This window comes from Xenopus laevis, chromosome 3S, assembly GCF_017654675.1.
Source record: "Xenopus laevis strain J_2021 chromosome 3S, Xenopus_laevis_v10.1, whole genome shotgun sequence".
NCBI classification, from domain to species: domain Eukaryota; kingdom Metazoa; phylum Chordata; class Amphibia; order Anura; family Pipidae; genus Xenopus; species Xenopus laevis.
The window spans coordinates 72,550,384-72,574,368 of record NC_054376.1 but is presented as its reverse complement, the minus strand read 5'-3'; the positions used below and the strand labels follow the sequence as shown (position 1 = coordinate 72,574,368).

Sequence of the window (23,985 nt, the reverse complement as noted above, 5' to 3'; positions counted from 1 at the left end):
ATATATTTACATATTTGTATTAATAATCATTTCAGCCAGAATGTTGATATGAATGTTATCCAAGGTTATATCAAATAATTTTCCTCTTATGGAATTCAGTATTTAAATATTTTCATTTATTGTTGAATGTACACTTAAATCTATTTTCTTTTCATACCAGCACATACCTGGGACCTGCAAAGTTTCACAAGGCCGCGGGGAGTAAGTCTGGGCCAGTGGGCCCCACCAGGTTTTTTTCCTAGTGTCCCACGGGCCCAGTGTAACCTTGGACATGTTCTTCCCCTTTGTTCTTGTCTATATGACATGCTAAACCAGTCATCCTATGTTCATCTTTTCTAGACTAAAAACATATTCTTTTAGGCACTTTTTAAAAACAGCAGGATAAAATAACTGCAACCAGTTATTGGTCTTTCATTGAACATTTAGGAGCAGATTTAGCAAAATGTGAGATTAGAGCTTCCCACAGTGTCTATTGGTTCTTAGAGGATTCGGAACTCTAACTTTTCCCATTGATAAATACAATTCTAAAAATCCCATAGGAATAAATAGCATACCTCCCAAATGTCCCGTTCTGCAGGACAGTCCCGATTTCGACTGGTCTGGCCTCAGTTACAGGTTTCTTACTGAAATTTCCTGAGTTTCTCTTTCATCTCCTGCACTGACTCCAGAAAAAGATACAACGTTTCTGAAACGTAATTAAAATAAGAGGCTTTTGGCAGAGAGCCCAAAACTCTGAGCAGCTGCACTTTAATACATTTGTAACAATTTAAGATAAGCAAATAAACAATTGTAACAATTTAAGATAAGCAGGTCTCTTGGGGAAACTGTGACTCAAAAATGTTTTAACCCAAAAAATTTAAAGTGTTTTAATGGAATGACAATATAATGTACTGTTGCCCTGCACTGTTAAAATTGGTGTGTGTGGTTCTGAAACACAACTATACTTTATATCAGAGGTAGGGAACCTGCGGCTCCAGAGCCTCATGCGGCTCTTCATCCTGCTTGCTGCGGCTCAGTCTTGCGGCTTTGCCTGTCAGGTCGTATTTACAGCCCTCGCACCTGCTGGTGGCTTCTTGAGTGTGCGACCGCGTTAAGCACACTCAAGAAGCCGCCAGCAGGTGCGAGGGCTGTATAGACGTCCCAGGAGTGGCAAGACTGAGCCACAGCAAGATGATTCATCATGGTCCTTACCGCGGTCACACACTCAAGACAAGAGAGAGACAATCAGCATGGAGCTTCAGAAACAGAAGTCACATTAAACAGATGAGAGCACTAGCATTTAATAGGGCTATTCAGTGTTTAATTTATTTCAAAGTAGCCCTGCATACAGGACCGCCACCAGAAATCGCAGGGCCCCATACGACAAAATTTCCTGGGCCCCCTGGGCTACGCCCACTGCAAGCCCCACCTACAGGTCCGCCCTCCCCACCACACAGTAAAAAAAAAAAAAATATTGGTGGCTAGGGTTCCCACATGTTAATAAAAAGTAAAAAGATATTGGTGGTCAGGGCCCCATAAAAAAACATTTGTGGCCAGGCCCCCCCATTAAAATATATTGGTGGCTAGGACCCCACATGAAAAAAAAAAATTGGTGGCCAAAATTGGTAGCCAGGTCCCCCCCCCCACATTATAAGAAAATTGGTGGCCAGGGCCCCTTAAACGTCCATGCCTTCCCGAAGTCAGCAGCTCTCAGAAAGATGGTGGGCCTGGCTAATCAGGGCCGGGCCCCCCTTACCCTCGGGGCCCCCTACAACTCTCACCCCTGTCCCCCCCTGATGGCTGCCCTGCCTGCATATACACATTGCACTTCCTTTTGTTGTATTCTGGTGTTGTAACAGTTAAAATTAAAAAAAGGTTAAAAAAAAGTTTATAAGCTGTGTTACGTTTTGCGCCTCCAGACTATTTTTCTTTAGTGGGAGAGGGGCAAAATGGCTCTTTTGATAGTAAAGGTTGCTGACCCCTGCTTTATATAAACAAACTACTGTATAGCCATGGGGGCATCCATTCAAGCACAGGATACACAGCAGATCATAGATATGTTCTGAAGAATTCCATTGTTTACTACATAGCTTATCAGTTATTTGCTGTGTATCCTCTGTCTTTTCCCTTTTTCAGTTTTGATTGGCTGCCCTTGCGGCTACTCAGCTGCTTGTTTGTATAAAATATAGTAGTCTTTCTGAACTGAATACACCAGTTCTACCAGTGTAGCCTCAATTTCAGCTTTATTGACAAAACTGTTACAACACATAAAACATGGCCCTAAAACTCTCAGAAATGGGTTCAACCTTTTAATAACCTGCCAAGTATTGTAAAATGGACATGGTAATTAGAGGATGTGGCCATAAATGGGCATGGTCAAACTTGCTCGCTACATGCGACTGATGTTTTTGTCTTGCTTTCCATTTTTTAAATTTTGGGAGGCATGGAATAGACAATGGATGAGTTTATAAGTGGAGGGATTGAATCTCACATATTGATAAATCTGCCCCTTTTTGCAATAAAATTGATTTAATTGTATTTGTGCATGTATACCTAAATGCCAATGGTATAAACCAGAAGAGTGTCCATGAAGTTATGCTAAAAGGGTGTTCTTGTACTATACGAAACCATGGAGCTGCCCTATATTACAGTATTTTGTTTTTCAAAAGACATGTTTCCGCCCCTGATGCCTTATGGGAGAATTGAAACTCTCAGTTTTGGTATCCAGGCAGTGCTGTGTGTATGGCATGAGACAAGTACATATCTTCTGATTTCAGAAGGCTTCACTTTGCATGTAATTGCTTGTGAAGGGCTTTTTGGCTCCTTTCAACACTTCTCACCCTAACCAGGTTCGGTTTTCTCTGCAAGTCCTACCCCCTCAGAAGTCATGTTCCAATATCTTGCACTGATGAGATCTAACAAGATCAAAACATGCTGTCTGTAAGTTTAGATATATGGCTCTAAACCATTAGGCTGTATCTGTGCTATAAACCAGCAGTTCTGGATGAATAGTTGGCATAAAGGAGTGATTTGCATGTCTTCACCTATAATGCCCTATGCGAGGGTTAAAATCTAATTTTTGGTATTAAGGCAGTGCTATGTGTATATGAAGCATGTAAAATCTGTCTTGAGAAGGCTTTACACTGCGTCTTGCATTGTGTAGGGCTTTTTGGCTCCTCTCAGCCTTGTCTTACCCTAGCCAGGTTGGTTTCTCTGAAATGAAGGGTGGGAGTGTCCTACGAGTACCTGCCAGAAGCACAGTAGGAGGGGGATAGCCAATCACAGCCCTGTACAATGCAACACTGTCTATCTCTGATAAATAAAGGTCTGGTGAATATAAAACTGATATGCGAAGCCAGAGGGTGCCCCTATAATTTTGAAAAAGTATGGTTCTCCTGGCTGGAAGCACACCCAAAGCATGATCCCCATATCCCCTACCTTCAAACCCCTGGTGAATCCTCTTGATATGTGCTATGATAAATGGTATGTGACTAAGAATTCTAGGCAGACTGTAAAGTGATTATTTTGTTTCTTTTAGTTATTGCATACTCCCAATCCCCTACCCCTTTCATGGAAATTTTCCAAAACGCATCAGTTAATGGTGTTGCTCCAGCAGAATTCTGCACTGAAATCTGTTTCTCAAAAGAGCAAAAAGATTTTTTTATATATAATTTTGAAATCTGACATGGGGCTAGACATATTGTCAGATTCCGAGCTGCTCCCAGTCATGTGACTTGTGCTCTGATAAACTTCAGTCAGCTCGAAACGTCGCTTAGCTTGAGGCGCGAATAAAGCAACAATTTTTTCACCATAATCGGAGTGCTGCTTAAGTATTTTCTTGTACATGATTATGGAACCAGTAAACTTCATTTTCCGTATAAAAGCATACACGAAATCGCTGTGCTAGCAAACTGTCCACAATGCCAAAAAAACACTGTACGTTATAAGCTCCAGTGTCTTCCTACTTTCCAACATTTTAGTAACACCATTTACCGAAATAATTATTCCAGAACGCATTTTTTTCGGCCATAAATCATTAATCTGAGACATTTCCGCCTCTCTTAACTGATTTGGATCAAAATATTTTGGTTTGGAAGAGGAAGTCGTCTGATTACTCTTCGCAATGAACAGTTTCCCCCGACACAAGAGGAGCACATACACAGCACATGAGCACACGCTTTTCTTTGCGTTTCAGGCCTCATTTACGGTACTATGCCTTCCATTTCAAGTTCCATTGGCCCCCGTGATTAAAGCCTCGCCCTTTAAGTCCCTCCCCGTCAACGCCCTAAGATGGCCGATCGATCAACCGCCTATTAAAGTTAATGACGGGCAGACTAGGCAGGGTTTGGCATGCCCTCTCCGCGCACGTTCAGTGAACCAATGAAAGTTTGCAAAGGGATGGGGCGCGGCCAATGGGAAACTGTGTGAGGAGGGGCGCCTACTGCTGTGAGTTCCGGTCCTTTTCAGTGCGTGTCTTGATGCAAGGCAGGGAGTTGTATGCTGCTCGGTAGAGGGATTAAAGGAAGCCTTTTCACTGAATGGGATGAGAGGACACCATTTCCTCATGGCTAGGGGCTGAGGCAGAGACCGTTCCCCCCACCCTGAGCGAGAGCAGGGTGGCTGGGTTACCATCGAGTGGACTATTGGTTGACGGTACTTGGTCTGTGCTCTGAAATTTGTGAGATGTCAGAAGAGCCGCAGTTTTCCAGGATGGATCAAGTAGCGATCCTAAAGTCTTTTATCCAGAGGGTGCAGGAAATGGATATGAAAGATCACAATGGAGAGGATAACTTTGCGTGCGATTTTATGGTGAGTTTTCTGGGCTGAGCACAGACAGGAGTGTCACGATGCATCAGTGTCAGGGCTCTGTGTGTGCAATTGCTTCTTTTAAACCCATTTTGCCAGTCACTCAAGTGGTTTGCTCCCTGCTCTTGCCTGAAGAAAAGGGACACTATTTTGTTTGGTTTATTGACACTTGGATATTCCTGTGCTTGCAGAACTGCAACTGTCAGCAAACATGGCTTGATGGGGTCCTAAGAGTTGTAGTTGTGTAACTAGTGTGCTAGAGGCAGGCTACCCTGTAGTGCAGTTTGTCTGTACATTGGCATACATGCTAACGTTTATATACATGTGAGAATATGGGACATTCTGTGGGAATGACATCACATGTTACATCATAGACTGTAGGCTCAATGTCATAACGTATATTGCTTCTTCGTCCTTTGTATGTACAGTAGCGATCCCTAACGTGCATGGAAGTGGCTGCTAGCTGTGTATATGCATCTGGCCCTTTGTTGTTCCGAAAACATATCATGCAATCACACCTTTTTTTTTTAGTAATTATTTTTTTTAGCTGTGTTTTTGGGAACCCTTCCTGATCATCCACCCTCCACCCCTATTCAGTTATTTCACAGCCGGTCTCCTTGTCTTTTCCTTTTTACCTCCCTCTTATCCCCCCTCCTTCCTTCCTGATCACTTCATGAATTATGACTTGCAGCCTTTGGTGGGAGGATTTCATCAGGGTTTCCTGCACACATATGTAGAGTGTTTTTGCTCCTTCTACATTTTAGTTTTATTTCAATTATCCATTATCATGTAGATTATAACTGCAGCACCCTCTTAATTGAGTATAATGACTTGCCCCTTCACTCTCTGGCATTGCTGCAGTTAAATGTCCCACCCTTTCTAGTATGGATAGCTCGCCTGCACTGTACTATATATGATTAGCATTATTATTCCTATATAGCTTGTTTAGAATAATGTGACCTATATTCTAACAGCTGGAAACAAGCATATTACATTGAACAGCTCTCCTTGTTTATCTGTATGAGCATTCTCCTTGCTGGTTCTCTATTTTAATCCATGGGAAACAACTTCTATTCATTCCCTAGAGATTCTGCTATTGCATTGTAAAATACTCTGGGGTTTGTGACCCTTCAGTATTTCTGTAAACTTATAAGATTTGCTTCTCTTCTTTAATTGATCCCGTAGACTTGTGTCAGATAATTTGCCCCACCCCCAGATTTCGGCTTTCATTGTGTCAGATTCTCCTTGTCCCTGTGCACATGAACTGTGCATAGTCAGTCACAGCTCATAAGGATATATTCACATAAAGCCTACGCTGAATACATACAGAAATATCTCCTTAAACATCTGAGATCAACATTGGAGCAACTGGAATTTTACATTGTTTACATTATTTGGTGTTTTTCCTCTTAATCTCATGGGGCAGTTCAGATAGAAAAAAAAGAACAATGGTTGCAAGTTAGCAGAAATGGGAGTTACAGATAAACAGATGCTGAACAGGCCTCTTGGGCATTGAAGAATTCCAGGGTCATAGAAATGTAACCATGCTTTTAATTTAATAGACTTTGAAAGTAATATGCCATTTTGGCTCGTGCCAGAAATTGGCACTCCCAATCTATACCGCTAAGTGAGGCCAATAAAATTGTTGTATCTTTAAGAGGATATGTACCTATTACTTCCAATGCCTCTCTAAACAGTGCTTTAATATAGTACCGATGGGCAGATTTATGAAAGGCAGAGTTCTTTGCTTTTTAAATTCAAATAAATGTTCTTGATTATGAAAGACAAGCATTTTCCACAATTGTATATTGCATAATGTATTTTTTGTACATTTTACTTAACTGCCAGTTTTTCAATTAGAAAATTTCTTTAAGTGAATGCCCTGCAGGAGAAAGATTTTTGCATGATAAAATATATGCTAATAATGGTACATAGCAGGAAAACAAACTATTTTTCCTCTGGCAAGAACAAGTGACTAAAGGAAGCAAATATATTCCCCTGGGGAATGAAAAAATGTAAAGAAGTCAAACAGGTTTTCCCCAATGTTAGTACATTTCTCCTACAGTAAAGAAGTGTATGAAATCTTCCTGCTTTCTGTTAATATTGTATGTGTTCATTGCTATAGGGGTTTTGGTATATAGTGCACAATTTTTATGTTGTGGCTAAGATATTGAAAAGAAAACTGTCATATTTTCTTTTGTTTTATTAAATTGCCAAATCATTCAGAATTGGCTCCAGTTGCTGCATTGTTTGTAGTTTAGGAAGTATATTTATGTTCTGTAGAATAACCCTGCCATGTCTGTAGGGACAGGGAAAGGGTCTGAAGAAGCAATATAATGGTCCTGAATATCTCCTGGCTCGTTGCCTATGTGGGAGGCCTTTTATGCTTGGATTTGATAACATGTAAAATTCTTCAGTATTGATTTATAAAGGTATTACCACATTTGTATGTTTTGTACACATTACTTTGTTATTAATATTAGAAAGCAGGTTAAGTGTGCAATATAATTTGGGGATAAGTTGGATGCCCAGAGGGAAAAGCAAATGATTGTTATTTTTTGTTGCATGGCATATATATTTTTAGGTACATACTTTGTTTTGTTTGTGTGATGATAGTCTAGTTGCAGTCCATCTATAAATTAGCGATTGGATAATTGCATAATATGCAATTTAAAAATGTGTTCCTTTTGTTTACACTAAAGGTGGCTGCATTCACAGGCCGATGAATTCTGGCAACAGAGGAAGTCAGTAACTTGGCCAGTGTATGGGGCCCCCCAATGACTTCGCTGATCTATATCTGGCTGAGAGTCAGCCAGATGTCGATCGGACATACTTAGAATTTCTGTTAATCGAGGACCACATCGGTTCATTGATTTAGTCCTCCCTCCACCTGTATGCAATACTCTGCGATGGAATACTGTAAAGCATGTTACATTCTTGTATATTTATTATTGTGCAGGTGACAAAATTGCTAGCAAATGCCTCTGCTGACTTTTAACTTTAGAGTGTCAACTACCTGAACTCTAAGCACACCTGCAGGTCCATGTGATTTCAATTGAAATGAATGATATATACTTTAGTTGAGCCTACTTTTGCAAATGTAACAGCCTCTAGATGCCTCCTATAGCCTTTGATAAGTGTCTGGATTCTGGATGGTGGTATTTTTAACCATTCGTCCATACAAAAACTCTCCAGTTCAGTTAAATTTGATGGCTGCTGAGCATGGACAGCCCATAGATTTTAAATATTTAAGTCGGGGGACTGTGATGGCCATTTCAAAATATTGTACTTTTCCCTCTGCATAAATGCTTTTGTAGATTTAGAGGTGTGCTTAGGGTTATTGTCTTGTTTGAATATCCAATAAGACAATAACCCAGCAACTTTAACTTTGCGACTGATGCTTGAACATTATCCTGAAGAATTGGTTGCTATTGGGTTGAATTCATCCAACCCTCGACTTTAACAAGGGCCAAAGTCCCTGAACTAGCCACTCAGCCCCACAGCATGAAGGAACCTCCACCAAATTTGACAGTAGGTAGCAGGTGTTTTTCTTGGAATGCAGTGTTCTTCTTCCACCATGCAAAGCACTTTTTGTTATGACCAAATAACTACACTTTTGTATTCAAAGTATCCGTTCCAAAATTACTGTGGCTTTTCTAAATGAGCTTTTGCATGCAACAAGTGACTCTGTTTGAGGCATGAGTGCGGAAATGAGCCTCTATGCTGTTGAGGGTCACCATGAACCTTCTTAAGTAGACAATATTCAAAAAAATGTGTTCCATACTCATATTAGATAATATTATTAGTGACTTAGGATAGTAGCCATTGTCTTCTTTCCATGGTGTCACAGAGTCCTGGGAGTCTTAAGAAAACATTTAACATGTTAATATAGCACAGTATTATTTTCCTATACCCAAAAAAGTGAGTGAAATTCTTCCTGCATTGCTATCTTCATAGTCAGGGTCATTTCTTAAAATTACCACGCATACCCCATAGGTATTCTGCCTGTTAAAGCACTGAACACTAGCGATACTGTCCTCAGAATATGAATACAAAGTGTTTCACCTGCTTTATGGCATGCATTTTGGATATATATTTCTGGGATAATCATCCACAAACAGGACCAAATATTAGTCTAAATTGCTCATAAAACTTTACTTTATTGCTGCCTGGATGTCTGTAGGTGTCTAAAAAAAGAGTGAGAAATATAAGGAGTCTTAATTGAGGCAACCTACTGATCTACTACTTCTAAACTATTTAAATCTAAATCCAGACTGCGTTGGAAGCCTATGTATTAGGCCCTCAATGGGCCTGCATATTTCTAGCCATCGATAGGGCAGACTTAAAAATTTTGTGGTGAGGACCACATAGGCTAGCTGGTGACCTGCCAAGCAAGCAGATCATTAAGTGTAGATCAGCTTTACTTAAAACGTTAATGGTACTCCCATCGAACCCTGATTTTATGTCCCAAAAGTTTTCCAATATTGCTGATTTTTGTGTTCTGCACTGCCTGGCGACTAATCTCTTTGTCTTCTGGGCGACAATCTCCCTGAACTGCCTCAGCGTATCTTCCCATAGGCTATAATGAAAAGTCATCTGTGCTAAAGCACACGCGGCGCTGCATTTTCCGAAGTCGTACGATGTTGTCAACTGCGGAAAACGCAGTGGCGTGTGTGCTTTAGCGCAGGTGATGTTTCATTATAGCCTATGGGAAGACACACTGAGGCAGTTCGGGAGATTGTCGCCCAGAAGACGAGGTGATTAGTCGCCAGGCGACAAAATCCCCCCGAATCTCCTTGTGTGAACTAACCCTTACATGTGATGATAAGATCTGAAAGAAAATGCAGCATGCAGTGTTTAAAAACTGGAAAACAATTCATAGCATCAGATTTTTCTAGAATGCTGCATGATCGTTTTTTTCAGAGGCTGTGCACATGATGAAATTTACTCCCACTGAAAATCGGCAATACACGCAGAGATATTACCCGCAGCCGACAGAAATCTTCTAAAATGTCGGGACTCTCCACACACGTTACGAAACTTGTACGAATCGGGGATTCCTACTATTTTAGGGAACGCGTGTGGAGAGTCCCGACATTTTTCGTCCGACGAAATCTTTGCATCTATGGCCAACTTTACTCTAGGGCAGGGGTGCCTAAAAGGTAGATAGAGATCTACCAGTAGACATTTAGCTGGTGATTAGGGATGGGCGAATTGACACGCAGCAAAATTCTTTTGACGCACAACTGTATTTTTTTTGACGCACAGCGCCATAGAAGTCTATGGGCGTCATTTCTACGGCAAAACAAGGCGACACAATTCGAAAAGTGTGTGCAGTAAAATTCTCGACAAATTGTGCAACTTTTTCAAACTCCTGGAAAACTCGATGTTATCGAATTGTCTCCTCGAAAACTTAAATTTATTGGATTATTGAACAAAATCCAGCATCAAACAGCTCAAAACTATTGGGAATCCTGAAGGCAAAAATAATGTTCCAATTGTTAAAGGGAGCATCTAGCATTGACTTCTACATGATTTTGACAGTATTTTCAGATTTGGATTTTTAGCAACTTCAGAGCAGAATAGTAATACTGATTTTTTTTCCCCCTCTAAAATTTTAATTTTTCTGGTAAAATTTTAAAGGGGGAAAAACTAAGACTTCAGAAATAAGCCCTATTGTGTAAAAAGATGATTGGTGAAGTTTCCCATAGCAAGCAGATATTTGCTTTTGTTTTCTAACTTGAATGTGACTGTTGAAATCTAGTTGCTGATTGGTTGCTATGGGCAACACTACCTGTAATTTTTAAAACAATGTTTTACAAGATCATTTCCAATGATTGTGTACAAAATCCTTGAATGAGCTATAAAATATTTCCTTATGAAGTTCTCTAACGCCAGTGCTGCACACTGGAACAGGAAGTTAGTAGGAAGAAAGATTTTTCCATTCTTTTTAAATGGAATGTGGGGACATCTTCGTCACTGTTATTCTGTTATTTCCTTAAAGGGATTCTGTCATGATTTTTATGATGTAGTTTTTATTTCTAAATTACACTAACACTGCAAATAATTCACTCTACTTTATAAAATGTCATTCCTGAACCAGCAAGTCTATTTTTATTAGTTGTAATATTGGTGTGTAGGCAGCCACACAGGTAATTTTGCCTGATCATGTGATTTCAGAAAGAGCCAGCACTTTAGGATGTAACTGCTTTATGGCAGGCTGTTGTTTCTTTTAGTGGGCCTCAGTGGGACCTGGGTTTTTACTATTGAGTGCTGTTCTTAGATATACCAGGCAGCTGTTATCTTGTGTTAGGGAGCTGCAATCTGTTTACCCTCCCATTGTTCTGTTGTTAGGCTGCTGGGGGGGGGGGGGGAGGGAGGGGGGTGATATCAGCAGTACAGCAGTAAAAAGTGACTGACGCACAAGTCACATGACTTGGGGCAGCTGGGAAACTGACAACATGTCTAGCCCCATGTCAGATTTCAAAATTAAATATAAAATTATTAACAGATTTCAGCTCTGAAATCTACTGGATCAGTGGATTTCAAAAAACATTTTTTTCCCATTACTGTGTACCTTTAAGCTTGTTAGAAAAGGGTGAAGTTCCTTTTTGAAACCAGAGTTTTATAAGAAGCAATGTTCCCTTTAAGCCTGGCTTGAGCCTTGTGCTCAAGAGCTTTTTCCTATTGGTGAAGGCAATACAGGTATGGGATCCGGTATCTGGAAACCTCTTATTCGGAAAGCAGCAAATTATGGGAAGGCCATCTTCCATAGACTCAAAGTTAATCAAATCAAATTTATAAAAGTTTTTCATTTTTCTCTGTAAAAATAAAACACTGCCATGTACTTGATTCCAACAAAGATATAGTCAAAGACAGAACAATTCTATTAGGTTTAATTTTGATTTTTTTTTTAGTAGACTGAAGGTTTGAAGACCCAAATTATGAAAAGACCCCTTATCCAGGAAAACCACATGTCCTGAGCGTTCTGCATAATAGTTTCCATATCTGTTGACAGTTTGAGTGATGAGTGGGAGACACATGACCTTTGGAATGAACTTGGGCAAGTAGCTAGCAAAGTACCATGCAAATTACTGCATTTATTGATGAGAAATCTTTACTATATCTGACTAGTCCATGCTTTTCTCTCTGTATACGCTTAACATTTACGGCTGCCATCATACATAAACCATGCAATGTAATTTCCCTCTGCCACTCTGTCAATATGCACATGTGCTCCCTTGTGCCTCCTGCTGCTACCACCACCTGCATGATTGCTAAAGGAGAAAGGCAAAACAAGCCATGTGCAGGGCAGGCATTTTACTCTTGCCCCAAAGTGAGGGCTTTCAAACACCAAAAGGAATTTGGGAGACTTCAAACAGACAGAGATGGATTGTATTGATACTAGACACTGAGAACAAACTAGAGAGACACAGTAAATTTGAGTTAATCTTCTCATTGCCTCTTTTATTACTTATTCTAGGTCAGTGATCCCCAACCAGTGGCTCATTGGCAACAAGTTGCTCACCAACCAGAGCCTCCTGTCAGCTGCCAGACCACATAGAGGCTACCAAATAGCCAATAACAGCCCTTTTTAACTGGAATTATTTTAATTCTTCTGCTGCTCTCCAACTCATTTTACATTTGAATGTGGCTCATGTGCTAGGTTATTCAGTGCTAAAATTGGGAGAGCAAACCTTCAAAAAATCTATCCTATATGTACCAATTTTTTACACTTGCTTAAAGAGATACCGACATCAGAGAATTAGCTTTTTTATTATCTATCATAACATTGTCTTTGAATGCTATTTATAATTTTGCTATAAAAGTATTTGCCTGATGCTTTTACATTACCTTTCTTACTACCCTGTTCCTCTATGAGGAGGCTGCCATATTTGTGCAGCAGTAGTCCGTTAGCATTAGAAACTCTGACAGGTTAAGAAGGGACAGTCAGGTTGGCAAAACAGTCAGGTTTAGGAACTTCAAGCGACAATTACTTCAAGTATAAATGATCAACATGACCTATGGGTAAATTTTAATGTAGATTCATATTTTGAAAAGAAAATTTTTAGTGTCAGTTTTGTCAGTATAACTTTAAGGCAGTGGCACACAGGATTTACTTTTTGAAAACTGAAAATCAAAAATGCTTTTACAGGACTGTGAAGCACTGAATGATTATTTCCTGAAAAAAAAACAGACATCTGTGATCATAAGTCACTGTTTTAGTAGTGGTTTCCTAGGTGTTCATTTTAACTAAAACCCGTTCTGTAGATATTGTTGCCCTTCAAGGTTTTTCTTTTAAAATGTCTGCTCTTTTACCACAAAAAAGCTCTGTCACAGTTTCTTGTGATGGGTATGAATTGGAGATTTGGCTACACAAGCATTCTTTAGGAGAACAGGAAGAGGATGTTGCCTCACTTTCATTGTGTAAGCCACACATAATGGCTTTGGAATGAACAGTGTTGAAAACAATTTGTGTGCAAGCCATATGCAGTAATAGCCCTGTGCTGACAAAGGGATCTGTTAATACAATTTTGCTTTTGAAATATTAGCAGTTTGTCTCATTTGTTGCATTTTAGGAAATCTTTGTTGCATTTGCAGTTTTTATTTTGTGAGAGAAAAGGCACTGAAATACTGACTTAATATAATATTAATTAATATCTATTACAAAGAGATGCAAAGGTGAAAGATATACTAGTGTCAATCACATCCACTAATAAGTGTAAAACCTGAGCAATGTGGTATATCAACACTGGGAAATAGGGGAAAATTTAATAAAGGGCGAAGTGACTAACAGTGGCGAAAATTCACAAGCGTGACATCATTTCAGTACTTCGCAGATTTACTAATGGGCGCAGGCGTAACTTTGCTAACGAAGGAGACTGACGCTGGCGCTCATTCACACTCAATAGCTAGGTGAAGTTGTGATCTGGCGAAGGGACTTAACTGCGCAAATTCCCTAAGATGCAGATTTTTCTGACCGTTACCTCTTGCGCCAGACTTGCCTTTGCCAACTTAATAGAGTAGATAGAACTACCTCAAAATTTATTTGAAAGAATGCTGGCGTCTTTTCCTTTTTTCAGGGTGGTAGGCTGCAAAAGAGCATACATTTTTTTGGGGTAACTGGCTTCCCCCCTACATTTCCTAACATAGGGCACATAAACTATACACTGGGCTCATGTGTAGGGCAATATAACAACTCTATAACCCGCCATATGCAAATTAGACAGCGCTAGCACAACTTCGCTCTGCTTGCCGAATTAACGCTAGCGCAACTTTGCCAGCGTTCGGCGCCCTGTACACAACTTCGCATGTTAGTGAATTAGCGCTGTCTGGGCGAATTTTCACCTGGCTAAGTGTTGTGCTGCACGCGAAGCACTTAGTAAATTTGCCCCATAGTGTAGGAGTTGGCACCATCTTGCACATTTAAGCTCTGGTATTGTTTTGTAGACATTGAACTTGAGCTGTTTTGAACTGGCTTATTATATCTGCAAAAGGAGTAAGGTATTCAGCAGAGATGCACTGAACACAACATTTTTCGATTCAGGCCAAATTTATATTCAAAGCTAAGATAAAAAATGTATTCATCGTTAACAAAAAAAAATGGTTGCTCAGAGTTTTAATGTCACATGACTTTTTGGCTTTGGATTCAGTACAGTTGAATACTTTTAATCAAATCCTGCAGTTGTATATCCTACTTTCTGGATTTGGTGGATCCGTAAATCTTTTGTTGTCATGAATAGTGATAGTGATTAAACTGTTAAGAATATAGTTGTAAACATGTTAATATGCGATCAATGATTATCTTAAGGGAGAACTAAACCCCCATTCTAATAAAAACCCCTACCCTCCATAGTCCCTCCTCCCTGCTCCCACCCTCACAGGTGTTCACACAAGTAAATGTCCCTAAGCTGGTAATTAGCCCTCATTGCAGAATCAATGCAGCAGCGCTCACAGGCCATATTCAGCGCTTCGGGAAACTTCAGAAAGTAAGCGTCCAATCGGGGCATGTGCAGTTGTAGCAATATTCGGTCCTGAACAACTGCACATGTGCCGAAAGCCACGTATATTGCCGAAGGTACCCAAAGATTCTCGAAGCGCCACAAGAGAGCACCCGTGAGCTCCGTTTCGCTGACTCTGCGCTGGCAATGAGGGGTAATTACCAGCTATGGGGCATTTGCTTGTGTGAACACCAGAACAGGGAGAGGGGACTATGGAGGGTAGGGGTTTTTATGAGCAAAGGGTTTTAGTTCTCCTTTAAAAAAAAATGGAAATAAAAGTAAGAATAACTATAGGCATATTTCATACCCCATATGATGATCTTATGTAACATCTATCAAACATATTACTTAAATATTGATTCATGAGAAAATGTATAAAAAAATCTATATTGCTATATTTAATAAAAAAAATAAATGTTTTGAGATCTACTGTTCACCAGCTAAAGGTCTACTGGTAGATCCCGATCTACCTTTTGGACACCCCAGATGTAGGGCTACCAAATAGCCAACCACAGCCCTTATTTGGCACCCCCAGCAACCATTTCATGCTCATGTTGCTCCCCAACTCGCAGGTAAAAAAGGTTTGGGACCTCTGCTATAGATGGATATAGGTATATAAAATAGATGACTGGGTTAGAAGAGTAGAACTTAAGCAAGTATACAAATCATGGTAAAGAGTATTCATTTCATGTATGAATGTCTGGCCACTGAAATGGCAACTGTGTGCAGGTTTTTATTTAATCTTTTATTAGTCTGACGGCTATTTATAGTAAAAAAATAAATAAATATGGTATATGTATCAACTTCTTCAATTGTATCTATTTAGGTCCAACCTGGTGTTCTGTGGTTAACTTAACTGGATTTATGTTGTGCTTGTTAATGCTGCCTGTCTCTTGGATTCCATTGTTGCCTAATTTGTAATTGTGCTTCTTCAGCAATGGTAGTGCCATTTTTGGAAACAGATTTACTTCCGTGTATTTTATTTCCTCATGCTAATTAATTGGGGTTTTCAGACAGATCTCTTTCCATTACAGTAACAGGCTAATGATGTATTCTATACAGATAATGCTTTAGCAGTAACGTTGTTCTTATTGGAAAAAGTAGTTTTCTGTGGTGTTCATATCAAATATCAGGTAGAGTTCATAAATAAACCCTACATTTACAATTTCATTTCTTTCTTTTCTACTGTGAAGGTGAAAGTGAATGGTGTAGAATTTACTTCCAGAAACCAATTATGCATTTTTTCTCTCTTGCTGCTAAGAGAGGAATGTTATCTCGGGGGAAAATCTGTAATGTTCAGGCACATCCCTGGAGCTGAGTTCAAAAGTCTGAAAGGTGTGTGCATGCGCGTCCGTAAACGCAATGTGTCCTTTCATTTCAAAACATAGGTTAAAGCAATCCTTCAAAATATTTAGTGCCTCAGGGTATGTAATGTGTATACCAAGTGAAAACCTTCTCTTGTATTGGCATGTTAAAAAATGTAAGCATGTGGTAAATGTGTACTTTTTTGTACTGCTTAAACTTTCTTTTTGCTAAGCCATTTTAAAAGACGGCTTTTTTTATTATAAAATTTGAGAGTGAACATTAGTATGAAAATATGATCAGGCAATGGTATGAACAGTACTTGATTTTTAGTTATGAACTTATTACTCTACAAATGATAAATCGACACATCCTATATAATAAAGTTGAAGTGTCTCTGCGTCCAGTCCCTGTGTCCGTGGGATTGCGCTACTGCGCATGTGCCCCACGGACCGTCTCTGGCGAATTCGTCCAGTCCCTGTGTCCGTCTGTTTTTATAAATGTTTGACTACATATGTTCTAGCGCCTGTTCATTTAACGGGCTTAATGTCTAGTAAGTATATAATTTGCTCAATTCAATAGTACACTTTTTAAATGAGTAGTATCTTTATTATTGTTGCAATCATTTTACTTATAAAGGTGGCGATCCATTGCGTGGAACTGTAAACCATTTGGGTACTTGGATCAAAGTGGAAGAAAAGCACCCTAACTAGTATTTTAATTTATATATACAGTAGAACCCCCACTTAACATTTTCAGGGGACCAGCAAAAAAAATGGTGTAAAATCAGGGAAATTAATTCTGCATAATATATAGGAGAGACCACAAAAAAAGCATTTAATATGAGGGAAAACTTTAAATCAGGGGATGTCAAATTGAAGTTTTGTTGTATAGTGCTGGCATATTCCACTGAGTTTTACAGAGATGATATATTATTTAGTCCCTGCAACAGTGAAGCTAACAATCTAATGTCCTTACGCATTTACATACCTTATGTCATATTTGATTGGGAGCCCATAACCTGGGAATGTGGAAATATACTGAACTTCCAACGCAAGCACAAAGGAGAATGTGCAAACCCCATGATTATGTACCGTATGTATGTATTATGCATGTACACCATTAGTCTTTCCATAGTGATAATCCCTCTCACCATCACCAAGCTGTGCAGACACGCTTAAACTTGAGTAAGTGTCGTTTTTCAGGCAAATTACTTTCTTAAATTTAAGAAATTTGTTGCCTCTCCTTGCCTCCCTGAAATCATTGGGTTAGGCATAAGGGGTGCTTTGTTGCAGTTCTGCAATTTTCCAAGGAGAACCAGAGATGTTCTCTCAGATTACAAACTGTTCCTTTGTTGTGTAAGTAGTGAGCTAAACTTCCCCCAGTTGATTATTTCATATCACTGAATCTAGTGAGATGCTATAAGCATTATCAGCAATGTATGCAGTTTTTCAGTGTTCTATATGCAATAGCAGTTGTTCCAACTCCTTACATATAGAGGGTTATTTATCAAATTTTTCTGACTATTTTATATATATAAAAAAAAAAAAGTCATACCAAACTAGAATCCACATAGTAACATAGTAACATAGTAACATAGTAACAGATAAAAGTCATACCAAACTAGAATCCACAGGTTGGCCTTATTTATTATTAAAAAAGCAGGATTAAATCGGATCAGGGAAAAACTCGATAAAATTGAGCGAAAATACGTTTTTTTTTCTTTGGATTTCTTTCCAGAATTTCTTGATTATGTTTCTGACTTTTTCCCAGAAAAGTCTGTATTTTCGGATTTTTGCCCGAAATCGTCAGATTTTCGTGTTAATTCCAACAAAGACCACAGAAACTTCCAAATGCGATAGAGACATCTCCCATTGGCTTATATACTTCCTGGGCAGGTGTCGGCTTTTTGGATTCAGACTTTTTCCATACTAGAGGTATAATACATCTCGAAAAATTTGAGTGTTTTCTTTCTACTAAAAATTTGGATTTTATAGTAAAAAAAAAAAAAACTCTTAAAAGGATTGTTCACATCCCAAACACTTTTTTCAGTTTTCAGAAAGTTCCCCAGAAATAGACTTTTTTTCAATTACTTTCCATTATTTATTTTTTACTGTTTTTCCAAAATATAAGTTTAAAGCTGAATGTTCCTGTTTCTGGTGTTTCCATCTGGCAGCTCAGTAATTCAGGTGCAGATATGTATTAACTAAATGTATCAATTTAGAAAAGTTTTTTTTTTTTTTTGCATTCGGACTTTAATAAATAACCCCTATAAAGTCTGTATGAGTGCACACAGGAGCATAGAACATAAGAATTTGTATGCTATTGTGACACAGAGGGGCCCATTTACTTAGTTCGAGCGAAGTAATAGAGGAAAAATAGTTTGAATTTCGAATGGTCGAATATGGCTACTTCGACCATCGAATGGTCTCTTTAAAAATTTCTTCTACCCCCTAGTTCGCCACCTAAAACCTACCGAGGCCAATGTTAGCCTATGGGGAAGGTCCCCATAGGCTTCCTAACAATTTCCTGATCGAAGGAATATCCTTTGATCGATGGATTAAAATCGTTCGATCGAACGATTATTCCTTCGATCGTTCGATCGCAGGAATAACGCAAAATCCTTCGACTTCGATATTCGAAGTCGAAAGATTTTACTTTGACGGTCGATTATCGAGGGTTAATTAACACTCGATATTCGACCCTAGGTAAATGTGCCCCCTACTGTGCGACTTGGTAAGTTTCCCCTGTCATTTAAGTTGCAATATGCTACATTCTTGTTAGCCCATGACATTTCTAAATGTGAACATTTAAAATAGGGCCCATGTGCATTGTTTCTACATATTTTTTATGCTTACATACAGTGTGTTTAACATGCATACAATTTTATTGTATAGATCTTTGAAATATGATGGACCTTTTATAAATGTTCTGACTTAGTTGTATGATTGTCTTATATAGATTTTCCATTTTTTTCTTTTTGCGTTGAACTTTCTGCTCTCCTCCTTGAGTTATAAATACGTCTGTTGTCTAATTCCGCTACATTGCCTTTTTCCCAGCACTGTGCTATTTCTGTTTTTCTATTTCCAGTTGGATAACTTTCTGTTACATTCCGTGGTACACATTCGCAATTTTTAATTTTCTGTTTAGTGAATCTTTCTTGCTCAAGACCGTTTTCAAGCAAATGGATATTTTTCTGAATGGTAAAAACCATATAAAGGAGTTTGTAAAAGCATTTGAGGTTAATCAATATTAAAAAAAATGCTCTATAATTAATATTGCTATATTATGGCCCTCTTTACTTCTTCTGTCAGTTCTTGGTTTCTTTGTAGGTAAAACTGTATCTTCAATGTATGTAGCCATTTTTTGTACAGGGCTAATTATAATTATTGATATCTAGTGAAAACAGGTGCTAAAGAGGGAGTAGTGGTTGTTTCTAGTGGTTTTCTTTTGTGTTGCAGATTACACTAGCACCTATGGTTTTTTTAACATCATAACCTTTATTGGTCAATAAAATTCAGTACATGTACTTTCGCTGTTACATTATCTTACAAGCTCTATACATGTTCGTATGTTACATATCATAATGAACAATAAACATTTATAGTACATGAATTTTGTATATTGGCATAGTCATAACTCAGTAACTTGTAACATAAAACTAAAAGAACTAATGTAAAATAAAAAAAAACCCCCAGGATAAAGCGACCTTTGCAAGTGTAAGGTAAAAAAAACAAATGTGTGATTGCTGGGAATTACACATTGATATGTATATACTATTGGTAAAGCAATTACGGTCATTACCCATGTTTAGCAGGTTGGCCATGAGCCCCATACCTTTTCAAATTTCCCAGGAGCCTTCCTTTTTGTATAAAGGTAGGACATACAGTTTATATACTAGGCATAGTGTGGATTTGGACAGGTTTACTCTTAGACCCGAGTTGTCCCCAAATGCCCGGAGATGGGATTCCAGTTTATCGAGGGAGGTTTTACAATCAGCCAGGTAAATCAGTGAATCATCAGCGTATAACTATACTTTCTCCTGGATGGGTCCCACCTTCCAGCCTATTATCTCTGGGTCTTTTCAGATAATTGCAGCTAGTGGTTCAATCGTGATTGCGAATAGGAACGGGGACAGGGGGCATCCATGCCTCGTTCCTCAAGCCAGCGTGAGGTATGGGGATGCTATCCCATATACTACTACTGATGCCACTGGTTTGGAGTATAATAACTGAGTGAGTGCCAGGAAATGGGGGCCAAATCCCATCTCAGTCATCACCTGCCAAAGAAAAGGCCACTCCACTGTATCAAAAGCCTTGGCTATGTCCAGCATTGCCAAGGCCCTGTCTTCCTTATTGTCATGATCTATAGTTAAGTTCATATATAGCCTTCTAAGATTTATTGCAGTGCTCTTGTGGGGCATGAAGCCAGTTTGGTCAGGAGCTATAAGTGTCTCTATTACTTGCTGTAGTCTTCTAGCCAGCACGTTTGCTAGAATTTTCACATCACAGTTCAATAAGGAAATGGGTCTATAAGATCTGCATTCTAGTGTGTCCTTACCGGGTTTTGGCAGTACTATAATTGTTCCCTCTCTCATTAATGGGGGAGTTACCCTGAGGCCAGGGCCAAAGTATTTACTGACAAAAGTTGGGGGGCTAGCGTGTCAGTGTATGTTTTGTATATTTCTATGGGGAGTCCATCCCTCCCTGGCGACTTCCCACTAGTGAGTGATTTGATGACTTCCAGTATTTCTGCGGTGGTGATTTCCGCCTCTAGACTATTTTTATGTTGAGTTTGATCCAGGTAGGTGGATATTTGGTTACTATCATGATCTGGATGGGATTGGTATAGCTGTTCATAATAGATTCCAAATATTGTACTAATTGTCTTAGGGTCTTCTATTGTGTCCCCTGCTATATTTCTAATTACTGAAATAGTTCGGGGAAACGATTCGGCCCTTGCTAAGTGGGCTAGCATTTTCCCTGTTCTGGCCCCTTGTTCAAACACAATTGTACTTGAGACATAGATATTTCTTATTGGTTTTGGCTTCTAGGAATTTGAGATATTCTTCGTGTGTGTGTAGTTTCTGCTTTTTTTTTTGGTACTTAATAGTGTTAATTTCAGAGAGATAAATGCCCCTTAAATATGCTTTGAACGATTCCCTTATATGATGTATCCCCTAGGGGGGTATTGTTATCTGAGTATTCTTTTATTAAGGCTTCTATCTCCTCTGTTTTCCCTACTATATCTAGCCAGACTGTGTTAAGGCGCCAGCTCCTTGAACCAGGAACCTCTCCCCATTCCCATATCATTTCCAAGGGGGCATGGTCGGAAATACCCCTTGGTAGATATTCTATCAATCTATGAATCAGTGGTAGCATAGTCCTCGGGGCTAATGGCAAGTCTATTCGGGACAGGCTCTGGTGGGATTTGGAATATCAGGAATATTGCTGCGTGCATGGGTGCAACGTTATGCAAGTGTCTATGAGGTCTAAAGATTGGAGGAAATTACTGAACTTTGCGTTATCTCCACTTCCCCTTGACCCTTCCCTTTTCCATCTATCTAAGGATGGGTTGGGGTGGTGTTGAAGTCCCCTGCCAGTAAAGTGGTGGAGTTGGGGTATTGGAGAGCCCATTTAGTAAATTTAGTTAACAGGTCCCCTGTAAAGGGTGGAGGTATATAAAAAAAAAAATAGCTTTCAATTTCCTAGCATAGTTTAAGAAGGTGCGTCTCTTAATAGGGTCATTAAGAACCCTGACATTCTATGTTACATGTTTTATGCTACCCGCCATAATGTAAATCGTAAATGTCTCCTGCTTGTCCCACTGTGGACCCTATCTTGGACATTTCTCTCATTTGCATACGCTATTATCGTATCTTTTGTACTCTTATACTGTATACCTTTTCATCACACTTGCGTTCCAGTAAAACCATAATTACCCTCCTGGGATTTTTACCCTCTGTACATTGTATATGTTATCTTGCATAAACAAACATTTAACTTGTCAATAAACCATTTGGTCCAACTTCCCTTCCCACCCATGGCCCCAATCCAACATGAACTTTTGGGGCTACTTTTCCCGAAACCATAACTTGGGTAGAACTAACCCTTGCACAGAGTGTTACCCCAAAGTGAAGGGGGGTTGTGTGGCATCTCATGTGTCTTGACACCCTTTGAGATACTGTCCGGGGAGCTATATATGTTCCAGGGCAGTGTTTTTCCCCATTTAAACAAACTGTCCAGCCTTCATGATGTATTTCAGTCTGTAAGCTAAATGTCTTACCGGAATGGTATCTCCATTTTGTCCATGGGATCTTTAAGCCTGTAAGGGACTGGCATGTATCTTGTGCGTTCTAAAGTTGAGGTTACACACACCGTAGTAGCAGTCTTTCAACAAGGGGGTGTAACCTCAACAAGGTAAACAGTATCTGTTGCAGAGTGGGTAAATAGAAAAATGATAAATTACCAACCCAACGAGTCCAGCCAGGTACACGCTTCATTCGGGGATTCGAAGAATTTAGTGCCCGTGGTGGTCTGTACTCTAAGCCTTGAGGGGTACATCATTGAGTATGAGATCTCGTTCTGTCGCAGTCGTTTCTTAATATCCATGAATCTGGCCTGCTGTCTTTGTAGTTCCACTGAATAATCCGGGTACAGGGAGATTTTCGATTGTTGTGCTGCAACTGCCCTTTTTTCCGGGCAATCGATAGACGTTTGTCCCTGTCCTTGCAGTTATTTTACCTTAACAAAAGGGGCAGGTCAGTGATGCAAAAGGGGCGGGGCAACATGCACGATGGCAAGCAGGCTGAAAAAAAAAAGGTAAATTCTGAGCGATTTGGGGGCGGGCTAAGGGCTTTTTTTAAAGGCTATTACAAATCACATATGAGAAACCAATGCATCCATAAACAAAAAATTGCTGCATTGAGTTGTCAACATCTACGAGGGGGCTATGGCAGGTTCTCACAAAGTAAGTGTAGGGATAGCAAGGATAGCTTTCAGCAGCAATAACAATTCAGCAAAAAGGAAACGCCAGCAATTTATAGACCTTTTAGAGGATAACTGTGTGCACACGTATACGTTTGGTTGCCAGACCCCCTCTCTGTGTCTCTCTCCAGGTTATTTGTCTCTCTCCAGGTTATAAACAAAAAATGATTAGATTGCTTAACCTTCAGTCTTTCTTCTCCTGCCAGTTCTGATACAATCTCTTCTAGTATCAGTATAAAATAATCAAACAAAATGGCCAGCACCATACTGCTAATGGAGTAAACAAATTTTTTTTTATAAAGTGCACATAGTGTAGTATGTTAAAAAACAATCAATTCACCCTTTGTAACCAATCAATTGTGTGTGTCTTCAAAACACTTGGGTTAAGTTACCCTTTAAACCCCTATAGAGGGCAGGAATGGGTTATAATATAAAGGCCTCAATCATGCAGTATCCTTTTTGCCCAAAACTCATCATCACATCACAGCTCATGCAGTCGAATTTCCTACTCACAAGATTACACTTTTTCAGATGTGTGTCAGTAAGTTAACTTGCTTCCCACATGGATCCAGCACCACATGAAGCAGAAATCTATCAATGGACTAAAACAGAGGTGCATCGCCCATAGTGTAAAAAACATTTTAATGTTTATAAAATCATAAAAGTAATAGTAACTTACACTGCGCTTTAAAACAAAGTTTAAACACTTAACACGTTTAAGTGGTTTTGATGTTCAGTGAATAAGAGATCAGGTAGCCAGCATTTTCTCTCCTTGTGTCTCCGCTCACTCTAAACCCGGAAGTGCCAAAATCGACTGACTAGTTTTGCTGTCCAATCGCTTCAGCAAAGGCATGTTTCCCTTGTGAGGTCCCCTCTGTTTTTAAATTTCTGCATACACCTTCCCATAGCCA

The 23,985-nt window shown here is 39.3% G+C and overlaps 1 protein-coding gene across 1 annotated transcript in view; it reads left to right on the top strand.

Annotated features, from left to right (window-relative positions):
- The first annotated feature begins 4,451 nt into the window (after window positions 1–4,451).
- ptpn12.S (protein tyrosine phosphatase non-receptor type 12 S homeolog) overlaps window positions 4,452–23,985 on the top strand; it is a 54,180-nt gene continuing 34,646 nt past the window's right edge. The window contains exon 1 of the mRNA NM_001091372.1: window positions 4,452–4,788. Coding sequence (NP_001084841.1) covers window positions 4,690–4,788 — 99 coding nt within the window. The 5' untranslated portion in view covers window positions 4,452–4,689. The remainder of the gene's footprint in view (window positions 4,789–23,985) is intronic.